The 12,622-nt window shown below is 48.4% G+C and overlaps 5 protein-coding genes across 5 annotated transcripts; 3 read left to right on the top strand and 2 right to left on the bottom strand.

The window, feature by feature from the left end:
- Positions 1-88: 88 nt before the first annotated feature.
- Positions 89-1,744, top strand: BHQ10_008210 (uncharacterized protein; the record flags this gene model as incomplete). Its single annotated transcript, XM_040880991.1, has 2 exons — positions 89-220; positions 284-1,744. The coding sequence occupies 2 exons, from the start codon at positions 89-91 to the stop codon at positions 1,742-1,744; spliced, it is 1,593 nt and encodes a 530-aa protein (XP_040736712.1).
- A 268-nt stretch (positions 1,745-2,012) lies between these two features.
- BHQ10_008209 (uncharacterized protein) lies at positions 2,013-3,320 on the top strand (the record flags this gene model as incomplete). Its single annotated transcript, XM_040880989.1, has 2 exons — positions 2,013-3,106; positions 3,176-3,320. The coding sequence occupies 2 exons, from the start codon at positions 2,013-2,015 to the stop codon at positions 3,318-3,320; spliced, it is 1,239 nt and encodes a 412-aa protein (XP_040736711.1).
- Positions 3,321-3,685: 365 nt separating this feature from the next.
- On the bottom strand, positions 3,686-8,056 carry BHQ10_008208 (uncharacterized protein; the record flags this gene model as incomplete). The annotated part of the gene is made up of 4 exons (XM_040880988.1): positions 3,686-6,030; positions 6,130-6,167; positions 7,333-7,713; positions 7,770-8,056. The coding sequence occupies 4 exons, from the start codon at positions 8,054-8,056 to the stop codon at positions 3,686-3,688; spliced, it is 3,051 nt and encodes a 1,016-aa protein (XP_040736710.1).
- A 572-nt stretch (positions 8,057-8,628) lies between these two features.
- Positions 8,629-10,420, bottom strand: BHQ10_008207 (uncharacterized protein; the record flags this gene model as incomplete). The annotated part of the gene is made up of 4 exons (XM_040880987.1): positions 8,629-8,686; positions 8,743-9,067; positions 9,132-10,241; positions 10,294-10,420. The coding sequence occupies 4 exons, from the start codon at positions 10,418-10,420 to the stop codon at positions 8,629-8,631; spliced, it is 1,620 nt and encodes a 539-aa protein (XP_040736709.1).
- Positions 10,421-10,970: 550 nt separating this feature from the next.
- Positions 10,971-12,416, top strand: BHQ10_008206 (uncharacterized protein; the record flags this gene model as incomplete). Its single annotated transcript, XM_040880986.1, has 1 exon — positions 10,971-12,416. The coding sequence occupies one exon, from the start codon at positions 10,971-10,973 to the stop codon at positions 12,414-12,416; it is 1,446 nt and encodes a 481-aa protein (XP_040736708.1).
- Between the last annotated feature and the right edge of the window lie 206 nt (positions 12,417-12,622).

Genomic DNA, 12,622 nt, shown 5'->3' with positions numbered 1-12,622 from the left:
AATCAAATGCTTTACACTTAAAACAAAAGTTACCCTAAATCTTCTTTTGTCGGACACCTCCAGATGCAGGGGCCATTGAGTTGACGACATGGCATCCAACCGGGTCTCTTCAGCGCCGCACAACGTCGAACAAATCACCCGTCTGGCTCAGGACTACGAATACAATCCTAACATACCGCTTAAATACTGGTTAAGGACCGCGAATTCTTTAGTCAAGGAGGTTCGTCATTCCGTCCAGACAGTTTACAAATGCCAGGTGCTAACAACAGCTTTCTCTCATCAGGCCGAAATATACGAACGTGAGGGTCACGACGAACAAGCTTATTTACTACTCTTTCGAAATGCGCAACTAGTCCTTGTAAACCTAGTCAACCATCCCGATGCGAAAGACCCGAGCAATCGTCAAGGGCTTATCACTGCAGAAAAGCAGGTCAGGATCAACATCAAGAAGCTCGAAGGCTTGAAACCGCAGATAAACAAACGCTATGAACGATATCAGCAGTTGTTACAGAGCCGCGAGGCACGGAAAACTCAGGGTTCTCAACTACGGCATGATCCTCCGGCCTCTCGTTATCCACCCATCTCCGATCCGGCGCTGTCCGGTACAGCACAACCCTTGGAAGCAGCAGAAAACAGAGAGCTTGCGGTGCAGATTGCTCATAGGGAGATAAACCGTCGAGAAACCGTCAAAAGAGCTAGGGCGACAGGTATAAGTCAAGATGAAGAACGCACTCGCAGGACCGGGGGCATGTGGGGAGACTGGGAGCAAGCTCTAGGTGAAGAGAAAAGTAGCACTACGGATGATTTGGCTCGGCGCATTCAGGAAGTTCGGTCGCGCATGGAAGAGCCACAACAGAGACACGATCAGCCTCGACCCGAACGAGTGGAAGCGTCCCCGGCATACAGATATCCCACTGTGCCTAAACAAAAACAATTCATTGCATACCAACAAAGCGTGCCAGAACGGGCATTCAGTCAGGTAGAGCCAGTGAAGGCTCCTGCGCCGCCTCCGAAAGAATACAAAGAGAATCACTATTCGATAGAAGAGCCCCCTCCGCGTCCGAGCAAGCTATCGTCTACAGGCCCGCCTTTACCATCAAAAGAAACGGCCGTCGCCCCGAAACCACAAGCAGATCCCTCAGACCTCAACCCGTCGACATTCACATTCAAACCATCAGCATATCTTGAAAATGGAACTCCTCTCAGGACGTTGTTTCTACCCCCTAATCTCCGCCACGAATTCCTACGACTCGCAGATTCAAATACTCGGCGCAACCTTGAGACATGCGGTATTCTGTGCGGTACACTGATTTCGAATGCCTTATTTGTATCTAAATTGCTCATCCCTGAGCAAGAATCGACATCCGACACCTGTGAAACGGTCAATGAATCGGCCATTTTTGACTTTTGTGATTCCGAAGATCTCATGGTGCTCGGCTGGATTCATACACATCCGACGCAGACATGCTTCATGAGCTCCAGGGATCTTCACACGCATTGCGGCTATCAAGCCATGCTACCGGAGAGTATTGCAATAGTCTGTGCTCCATCGAAAGATCCGGACTGGGGAGTATTCCGACTTACTGATCCTCCTGGCTTGAAGTCCGTACTTGGCTGCACTCAAAAAGGACTCTTTCATCCTCACGCTGAGACGAATTTGTACACGGATGCGCTTCGACCGGGACATGTTTTTGAAGCCAAGGGGTTGGAATTTGAGACTGTCGATCTTCGACCGGGCATTTAATCGAGTATGTACATGTAGATCACGAAGTAATGTTAGATATACCCATATTCTCATATTCATACGAAGCAATTTCTCTGGCTGCTTAATCTTGTTTAACCTTTTGTTGTGTTGCAGACTGTGGACTGATTGTGGGGTAACCTTTAAACAGTGGAGCTTATCTCGGCGAGTTTCAAGTTTCAACTGCTCAGATCCTACGAACATCTGTCAACCTCCAAGTTCTTAACATGCAAGCTCAATAACGCCCTAATTAGTAGAAAGAAAATCGCACATGTCCACTACCAGCTCGAGATCAGTATCACGGTCCGGCACTCCCCTCGGTACCAGACCACCTTCAACAACTACCACCACAACAGCCGCCACATCATCATCGTCGCTATCAGATCACTCGAATAACAACAATCACAACCACAACCAGAACAGCAATTACTTCTCGTACCCCGTCAGCCGTGTCGTATCCGGTCTATACCGCCGCCTCACCGACCCACCCCAAAAACCGGACAACAACAACACTAACAGGCGCAATGCAAGAAATGCCAACATGAACAGCACACACTCATCCTCCACATCTCTCTACACACCCAAACGCACCGCCTCGCCCTTCCAACCTCCTCCCTTGACGCCTCTAACCCTCAAATCATCGTCCAACACTGCAATCCTCTCCCGCGCCCTCGCCGAAGAAATCCGTCTCCTCGTGCCTCCCCGCTTGCAACTAGTCGACACATGGCGTCTGGCATACAGCCTCGAGCGTGATGGCTCTTCGCTGAGCACGCTATACGATCACTGCCGCAAAATCAGCGAACACAACCCGCGCGCTGGATACGTGCTTGTTGTTCGCGATGCGTCTGATGATGGTGCCGGCGCAGTGTTTGGTGCGTATTTGACCGATGCGCCGCATCCGGCGTCACACTTTTATGGGACGGGGGAATGCTTTTTGTGGCGGGCCAGTGTTCTGGGGCGTACCCAGGGGATGTGGAATAATCACAACGATAACAACCATAATCAAAATAACGGAGGATGTAATGAGAATCACGAAAATGACGAAAGAGCTGAGAGCAATGGAGGTGGTGAATATCATACAATGACAGACGAGGAACTCCAACGCGCCGGCTTCCCTCCTCCACCAAGCGCAGACACGACGCATGCTGTGCGAAGCACGACACTGAGAGCGAGCACACCAACCCTACGATCCGACAGAAATATCAACAACAGCAACAGTAATCATCTACTCTCATTAGCCCAGACTCAGGGCACGAACAGCGGCACAAGCACCCCCGAACGCATACGATTCAAAGCCTTCCCTTATAGTGGTATGAACGACTACATGATATTCTGTGAAACGGGGTTTTTGAGTGTCGGTGGAGGGTACGCCTCCCTTTCCCCTTCTTTTACCTCCGTCCTTTTAACAATTGTACTAATTAAGCTTGGTGATAGGGACGGCCACTACGGCCTTTGGATCGACGATTCGGTCGAAAAAGGTGTTAGCGATTCGTGTCCCACGTTTGGGAATGAGCCTCTTTCAGATGAAGGCTCAAAATTTGATATTTTGGGGGTGGAGATTTGGTATATTAGTACTTAATTTAACTGCAAGTAGTCGATCTTCTTGATAGATACCAAAATAGTATTGATGCAACCTATGCCTCACTCACTCTCTCTTTTACTTGAGTGAAAACAGGACATTGTATGCGTGTGATGTATTCATTAATTGCTACCTACTTACTACTGTAGTCGTAAGTCAAATCACAGAAGAGAAACTAGTCATACAATTGCATAAGGCAAGAAGGCTGATGAAGGATCAAGGAGCAGTAAAATTCAAACTGCGTCAAGGGAAAAGCAAAATGATATCAGGGGTATGGGCATAAACATCAGCAATGTCTGGCGGGAAAATTTTAAGCAAGGGAACGCCAAAACAAAAGAGAAACGTCAATCATGCAAGATAGATAACTAGTAAGGAGAGTTGACAATATCGTTCCGACCCAAACGGTGAGCCGCGCTCTTACGTGCTGGAGTCATAGGGCCTGCAATGCTCTCTCGAGTCGGTTTCTTGAAGCTCTTCTTTTGAACCATGTTGACTTCATTTGGAAGAGCAACAATGACATTTTTGTCTGAGCCAAAACGGAAGTTGTCGGCCATGACGTTCTCACCGTAGCGTTTGATGGTGTAAGGATCCTTCCTTCCGGCGAGAACCTTCTTCAAGTTCCAGGTGATGATGAAAGGACCAGTTGCGGTGATGATAGAAGTCTCTTCACTGTCCACACCTGTATTGAATCGAGCAGGTGTAAATGCCAAAGGCTGCTTGGTCTCATGTTGGAATTGAGCAACATGAGCTGGTTGCAGACCTAGACGGCGAGGCTGGGGCTTAGAGTCCTTGGCAAAAGACTTTTCGAAACCAAGCTTGCCTTCATTCTTGCCATCCTTTTGCATAGCATCAATCAAGAGCAAGTAGGTGCGGCAAGTGGCCAAAACCCATCGACCATCAGCAGAAACGTCAAGACCAATAATCGGCTCACCCAAAGCTGGAATATGGGTCTTGGCATTGATTCCAAGACGGTCAAACAAACGAACATCACCCTTGTTGGAGGCGACAGCAATATAACCCTTCTCTGTTGTTGCGGCAGCAGAAAAATCGTTCTTGCTGGCATATTGCTTCAAGTTAGCATCAACTAACTTGTTGCCCGATTGACGTGGATCAACTCGGAAGAGAGCATTGTTCGAGACACCCAAAAATGGTTGCGCCCCCGTCATCTGAGAAAACTTCTGTTCTGGGGCAAATGTAGTGACACCAATGTCATCGTGGACCTTCCACTCATCAACAACTTTGCCATACTCGAGATCCATACGATACAGAGCATTAGGGTTCGTTCCATCCTGCAAAATCATATTCGAGTCTTCGGCATGAAGCATGACTTTCTTAGGGCTGAACAGTTTGCCGCCAGGTGTCTCCACTTTGGAAATGTTTGTCGAAAATTCGAGGTTGTTAGTAGGGGTGTGCTTGAATACACCAATCTTAGAGCCTCGGACGACAAATGACCGATCGTGCTTGTAACCAACAGCAAGCTGAGAGTTGACGTTCTCATCACGAAGACCGGTAAGCACATCATCCTCTTCTTCGTCAGTATCATAGTGTTCGCTTCGTTGGCCCTCATCTTCTTCTTCCTCTTCCTCTTCCTCCTCCGCCTCTTCTTCCTTTTCGGGCTCTTGATCCTCCATAGTAAGATCCTGGAAGGCATCAAGAACATAGTCGCGATCATTTTCCTTTTGCTTCTCCCATTTGATCTCATTCAACTGTTCCCATAGTGCCTGCATAAGACCTTCTTGAAACCTCTCTTCCGTCGGTTGGTCCTTGAATCTAAGGAGCCAGGAGTATGCTGAGCCATCATCTGCGTAGTGGTTGAAGATGAATGAAAGGTACTCAAAATTGAACACGGGGTTGATGTCGCCAACGACAGACTGGCCAAGCCATTCTTTCTCATTGCCAGTAATTTGAAGCCAATACTGCCAGTTACCAATCTCAGAAACCGTCGCAATGACTTCGCTGTCTTGTAAAATAAAAGTACCGGAAGCAAAATCGAACATATGCAGCTCTGCACGTTCTTTGGCAAGGATTTCTCGGGCCTCTGGCACGTTACCTGCCACTGGTACCGCGGTAGTCTCCCCAATAGGCTTGATTATGCCTTTCTTTGTTGCGTACTCCACGTCCTTCGCCATAGCTGCTGTAGATTCGGCTGCGCTTGGACCCCGTGGTGAATCAATCGGGCTTGCCGATGGGATAGGACTATCTTCTTCGAATGAAAACTCTTGCAACTCCTCTTCGGTTGCCTGCTGGAAGCTTCTTCGGTATTTCCTCTCGTACTGGCACTGTACCGCAGCAGATTCAAAGGTCGCGACTTTATCTGGCGAAACGGAGGAGTCGCAGACAAATTCGTACAAATCACCGGGATCGCCACTTAAATCTCTCCAGGCAAGAACCTTTTCTCCGCCGTCTCGAACGACCGATCGAAAGTGAAGAGCTTGATCGAGCAAGAAGACCCTTTCGTCCTTATCTAGTGCGTCAGCGGCTCCTTCTTCGTCTTCCTCTTCGGCGAGCTCTTCCTCTCCTTCCTCGTAAGCCCGTTGGACAACAAGCTGGTACTGAAACTCTTGTCCTGTCCGACGAATGGTAGCGACGGCGTCTTTGAAGATCAGCTCGGAGTATCCCTTTGGCGACAGGGGACGGACGAGGTATAGTTGGCCTTGGGGAATGTCGATGATGGCCTCTTTCGAAGCGTCTCCGAAGAGATATTTGCTCACTGTGATGATTAATTGCTGTTAGTCTTCATCTCGCTGGCTGTGTTGTGTCGCATGGGGCGGCTAAGGTTGGAGGGGTGTTGACAGGGGTTCGGACATACCGTTTCGGAGCATAAACATCTTGCTGGTGGCGACTTCCCTGCGTGTTTGCCTCAGCCAACGTCAGGAATGAGGTTTGTTTCCTGCGATGAAGAACAAAATATGTGGGATCTCCGGAGATAAGAGAGAGACAGCTTCTAGAAAATATCTAGAGTGACTTGAAAGAGGAAGTGGAGAGAAATAAAAAGTAAAGACAAAATTTAATATTTGTCTGTTGTCCGGCAACCAAGAACCCCGCTTCACGAAGGAAGGCAGTGACGCAAAGGTCCGCCACTCACTGTGGCGGTGCGTCAAAACATGTGGCGCACCGGATGCTTTATTCCTGAGGCAGCAATTTTCAAGACATTGTTTGATTGGTTCATTATGAAGTCTCCACATTTCCAAAAAGAAAAACGAGCCCTAAGGAGGGAGCCATTCTTACTGGATACTACTACCCAAGCAAGATCAGCACCTTTGAGCTGAGTGTTAAATTGAGGAGGTTTTCTTATGCCTGCTTCTCATACAGTCGGAAAATGAAAGCTCGAGTCCAGTGAACGAGAGAATGAGGTATCAGGCGTTTCCAAGCTGATTTTACCTTACAGTTCTCGACACCTCCCCAAACTCTTACGAGGACTTTCTGCTGTTCTCGGCGGCGGGTATTTTCCAGTCCAACTTGAACCAGAAACCCAATTCGCTTCAAGAGACATGATTTCAGACAACACGCTGAACTGGAGGGCTTCAGGAATGCTCTGGGATGTTCCATTATTGACCCGGATGTTCTGTACGCTCGAACACAAAAGCAGAGCTTGCAATCAAAATTTTTGAAGTTGAAATCTCCTTTGGTACGAAACAATGAGCTTTAGGGAATTATGAATTCATGTCAATATAGTGGTACTGTATTCGGTATTCGAAAGGCCAATATTCGGAGAAGATATCCAGATAGACGGACGGGTTCCTCCGAAAATCAAATTGGCATAACCCTACATGTAATCCAGCCCTGATACTTGTTTTTCAGTACATATGACGATCTTTTTTGAAGGCACAGCGATGTTTGAAGCACTCGTTGCACCCAAATTTCTGAAATATTCAAGAAACATACTATAAACTACATAAGATTCCTCTCCACCATAGGCCCCGTCCGCTGACTGTTTAAATCCTTCCACTGAATCGGCCGTCTCCTGACTACACCCGAATAAAACCAGCTCGCCATCGTATAAACATCATACACAGGCAAATTCACAGCGTTCTGAACCGACTGCCCAAACGGTGGCATCTGCGTGCACTCAAGCACAATTGCGCCGATGTCAGAGTGGTCCGCAACGAGGCCTTTTGCTGCATCGATCATTTCAGTCTCGATGGCATCGAAGTCGTAGGGGCTCTGCATGCGGACTAGTCGCTGTAGATGGCCTCCTGCGGGAGCGCCGCGGATGTAGCAGCGAGCGGCATTCTCTTTTGGAATTCCGAGACGCTCGAAATGTAAGGGTCCCAATTCGTCAGCGTTGTAGGTTATGATTCCGATTTTTTGGTTTGGTACAAGCCAAGCGAGGATGGAAGGGATCTGGATGAGAGAAGAGGTTGCAACGGGGATAGGGAGTCTCGCAGCGAGACTATTTGTGTCAGCATCATAAAACAACCCTACCATCCAGACGAACACATTGCTTACAGGGTTTGTACTATGGCCAAAAAACCGCAGCTGGTGATGATTCCACAAGCGCCTCTATCGGCTAATCTCTTGCCCGCAGCCACAAAGCTCTCAATAAATTCCTCATTATATTCATCCTTTGACACAAGCACACCTTCCTTGGAGCCCTCGGCAAGCTCTCGAATAATAGGAAAATTCCATGTGAACTCACTGAACGCATCACCAGCAGGACGATAGAAGAAACATTCCACGGCGATGAAGCCAATTGGAGGCAGACCATCCCGGTCCTCAGGTCTGTAATTTGCCATTTTGCTTATCAAAGCTGCTTATCTTCCTCTTGTTCTGCTTGCCCTTTTACCTCGTATGTGAGGTTTTCTGGCATTTATAGATCAGTATGATACCTCGCTGCGAAGGCCGAGGGAAAGCTTATCAGCTCGGAAACCCCCGAGCTCTTGCGGTTCTTTCCTTTGGCTTATGTTGCTGTTAGGATGGGTAGTTATTAGGAGCTACGTGATAGTCTTCGTCTGGGATGTCCAACACTCAAATTTCCAGTCTTGTCTTCAGTTATCAGAATACAACTCAACCACATGTGCAGCTCTGGGGTCCTCCATACAGTCATATAAGGGACTGCCCGACCGTGGCTGGCGTTTAGGCGTCATCAAATACTTGTATGAGCTACATGTAGCCTATAAATGAAACTAAGTTTATATTTCCATAAGTATCTACGTGTTCTTCTTTCGAATAGGAATATGCACATGGAATGTGGTTGATGTTGTCCTACCGGCAAGCCTATATAGGTCAATTAACGAGGTCGCACGGAAAACTGAGTCATTCAAATAATCCCACAACATCGTATATATCAATTTAAACAATAAAAGCCCTACTGCTTCATGGCAACAGCGTCTGCTGACTGGGTTTCTTCGTTATCGCTGTTCTGCCTTGATAGATGGTCAGTCTGGACAAAGTTCATCCATAAGGTGGGAAGAACGCCTACCCTATCTCCACAGACTCGGTCACTACAGCCTTAGGCCTCTTGTACTGATTCCACCAAGGACCCTCAAACAAAGCATCCAGCTTTTCCAGATCCACGCCGGCTGTCTCAGGGACCACCAGGAAGGCGTAGATGAGGGCCAAGAAACACCAACCGGCAAAGAAGAGGAACGCCCCCCAGTTGTGGGTACTGGAAAGAAGGGATGGAATGGCTTTGTTGACGCCGAAGAAGAATAGCCAGTGAAAGGTTTGGGTTAGAGCGGCGCCAAATGAACGGATTTGGTTTGGCCATAGTTCGGAGACAAATACGTAGGGCAATACTAGAAGACCTGTATTGCAGTGGAAGTCAGTTTTGGAATTTTCGCAGGTTAAGACTAAAAAATAATCACTTACCTACAGCATAGCCGAAGCCATGAATGAAAATGGCCGCGAGAGCAGCCTGTCCCGCAGCACTAGGTACGGGTCCTGCTTGGTGGTACTTGATAAAGACGCCGATGTAAATATCCGACATCATCTGCACCGTGATACCAAAAAACAGACTGTTTCGACGACCAAGAGCGTCGACAAAAAAGAAGCTGGCAATCAGAGTGTAAATGAATTTGACTACTCCATACATTCCAGCAATGAAGAGACTGTACGAAGTACCGCCATTGACACCGACCAAGTTCAGTATAGGAACTAGATACGTTGTGATGCTATTGGCGCCGGATAGCTGGGCTAGGGCATATGACATGAAGGCTTGTTGAGTACGTCGGAGATTTGCCGGAACTAGAAAAGTTTCTCGCAGAATAGCTCCCAGGCCCCGAATGGAATACGATGTGGCATTTCCATAAGCGGCGCGCTCCTTGGCGAGGGATTTTTGGATATCTTGTAACTCGGATTGCACGCGAGGATGATCCAGTGGCAGGCCGCGGATCTTCACAAGAGCAGCGGTAGCTTCTTCGTCGCGGCCTTTCAGGAAGAGCCAGCGTGGGCTCTCACTTACAAAGAAACTGGCGAGGATGACAAAGGCCATGAGGATGGTTGGTACAAAGAAKGGGMCCTGCCACTGCAGCGAGCTAGCAACCATGCTCACAAAACAGCCGTAGACCGTGAATGCGGCCAGAAAAAGCGACAGCAAGAGAACAACGCTGAACCAGGTGGTGAGTAGACCCCGAATTTCAGAGGGAGCAATCTCCACGAGCGAGACAGGTCCGATGACAGTAAGGGGTCCGATGCCGAATCCAGCCACAATTCGACCGGCGTACATAGTCTTGAGGTTTCCTTGCGAGCCAACGGCAATCATCTGGCCGACAATCCAGATAAAGGAGTACAGACGGAGGGACCATAATCGGCCCACGCGGTCGTTGATGAAGAACGAAAGAGCGGCTCCGACACCGCATCCTATGTATACTAGGGAGACGAAGTTGGAAACCTGGCTCGGGTTGGATGCTGACGTGATTCCAAACTCTGCAGAGAAGCCTGGAAGAGAGGGTATAGTGGCGCTTGAACCTTGGTCCCAACCTGAGCAGCCAATTAGTCGATTTTGTCCTGAGTAGGAAGTGAAGTAACCTACACAGGGGGATTCCAGCAAGTGCATAGAGTGCCGACGACGTCAAGAGCGTGCGATTGGCAATCAAAGACCGTGGAGAAGTCTTGATATTTTTGATGTACTTGGCGAGGGTTGAGTTCTTGAAAGCCATTTTGCCGGTGTTCTCTCCACTGGACGTAGTCTTTCTTCACCCCAATCGCCAATAGTGCTTGGTCTAATGGCAATGACTCGGCGAGGGCATGAGCTCCTGATATCTGATAGAAAACACCTACATTGACGGATCTGTTTATCTTAGGGTTTATCACTGCAGCGATAAGATGGGTGTACTAATTAAGAGTCAGGGAACTATCCGGCTCACAGCACACCGTTAGCACTCGGTAGAAGCCGAGGGCCCAAGCCGGGTCAATTACCTACCTCTGATGCTAGTTCTCATTTAAGTAGATTCCATCATCTCATTCTGTATCATATGACAGCGGGGTGTTATTGACTTGATGAACTCCTACCATCTCTAGTTATATCAAAGCAGAATCTCTGTCTTCGTTATCTCGGGGGAATCCGACCACCATATTCTCCCCAGTTAATTTAGACTTGCTTGGAATGATATTGAACTTCCTCTCGCACGGTGTCCTGGTATAATAAGAAAAATCATGCTATACGCAATTCTCTATCAGCCTACTCTCCGTGTTTGAAGACCAACCAGAATGGCGGCCAGAAGTCCGAACAAAAAAGACCCGGTCATCATTGTGGGTGCGGGCGCCTTTGGCCTCAGTACAGCTCTGCACCTTGCCCGTCGCGGTTATACCAGTGTGACTGTGTTTGACAAACAACCGTACGACGAATCGCTATACTCGTACTTCAAGGGTTGCGATGCGGCATCTGCAGATATCAACAAGATCATCAGAGCAGGGTATGGCAAGGATATAATCTATCAGGATATAACTCTCGAAGCTGTGGAAGGCTGGAATCAGTGGAACGCCGAACTACAGAGCGGCCAGACGGTTCCTCCAGGTATGACTACTTCGGATCGTGTTTGGGTCAACAATGGACATTTATCCATGACCGATGGTCCTGTATTGCCTCCTTTTGAGCAAGCTAGCCTCAAGTCTATGCCCAAGAACACCCAGCTCGTCACTACCAATGCACACGATCAACAATTGGCAAAGTCACTCGGCCTAAATCTCGAGCCGTTCAAGAGACAAACCCCCGGCCGACCAAACGTGGCCCTGTTTGATCGCACAGGTGGTATGACATATGCCGACAAGGGCTGTCGCTTTGCGCTACACAAGGCTCGTAGCTACGGCGCCAAATTCGTCCTCGACCCTGTAGCAGGCGAACTGAAGCAACTACTGCATAACGAGAAGGACAACGTAATCGGTATCCGTACGGCCGATGGCAAGACACACGGAGCTTCCATGGTTATACTCGCATGCGGAGGCTGGACCCCATCAATCCTACCAGCCCTCGATGGACTAAATGAGGCCACGGCAGGTTCAGTGGCGCTATTAAAGATCCCGAAGAACTCTCCTCTCTACGATCGGTTCGCGCCCAAGAATTTCCCCAGCTGGCAGCACAAGATGCGTGACGGCCATGTTGGCGGACTATACGGCTTCCCCCGTACGGACGATGGGTGGCTCAAAATCGGCTACCGGGGCACCAAATACACAAATCCTCAGGTACAGAGTGATGGTCACGAACGCAGTGTACCCATTACTCGATGGACCAAAGGGGAAACGATCAAGGCAATACCAAAACAAGCGCTCAGCGTAATTCAAACTTTTCTAGATGACTATCTGCCCGAACTCGGAGAAGCAGGAATCCATATTTCCATGACTCGCGTCTGCTGGTATAATGATAGCTTTGACAATCATCTTACCGTTGACAGGGTGCCGGGTAGCGATGGACTAATGGTGGCGACGAGCGGGAGTGGCCATGCCTTCAAGTACTTTCCCAGTCTCGGGAACTGGATTGTTGATGTGATGGAAGGGGTTGGCTGCGATAGACCGGCTATCAAAGCCTGGAGATGGAGGGCACTAGGGGAGCAGCAGAGGACTGTTAATGAAATTATGCAGGGTTCGAAGGGGCCTCGGGCATTAGCTAATATAGCATTGGTTACAGACTCTCGTCTTGGTCCAAGTGCTAGCTTGTAATATTAGTAATTAGGTAGTAAACAAACATAGGCTTCATCTATATTTAATGTTACATACAAGTAATACATTGATGCTATATTCATGGACCTCAACGTATATACATTATACACTTCATATATATACACGTGTAACTCGCGTTGTTCTCTATTCCTTTTTTATCTATTGCAATGCAACTAGAATCAGTGCCTCAAGATGTCAACCTGAAT

Source organism: Talaromyces amestolkiae, assembly GCF_001896365.1.
Source record: "Talaromyces amestolkiae strain CIB chromosome Unknown scaffold18.1, whole genome shotgun sequence".
In the NCBI taxonomy this organism is placed as follows: Eukaryota; Fungi; Ascomycota; class Eurotiomycetes; order Eurotiales; family Trichocomaceae; genus Talaromyces; species Talaromyces amestolkiae.
This window is presented reverse-complemented; position numbering and strand designations above follow the sequence as displayed.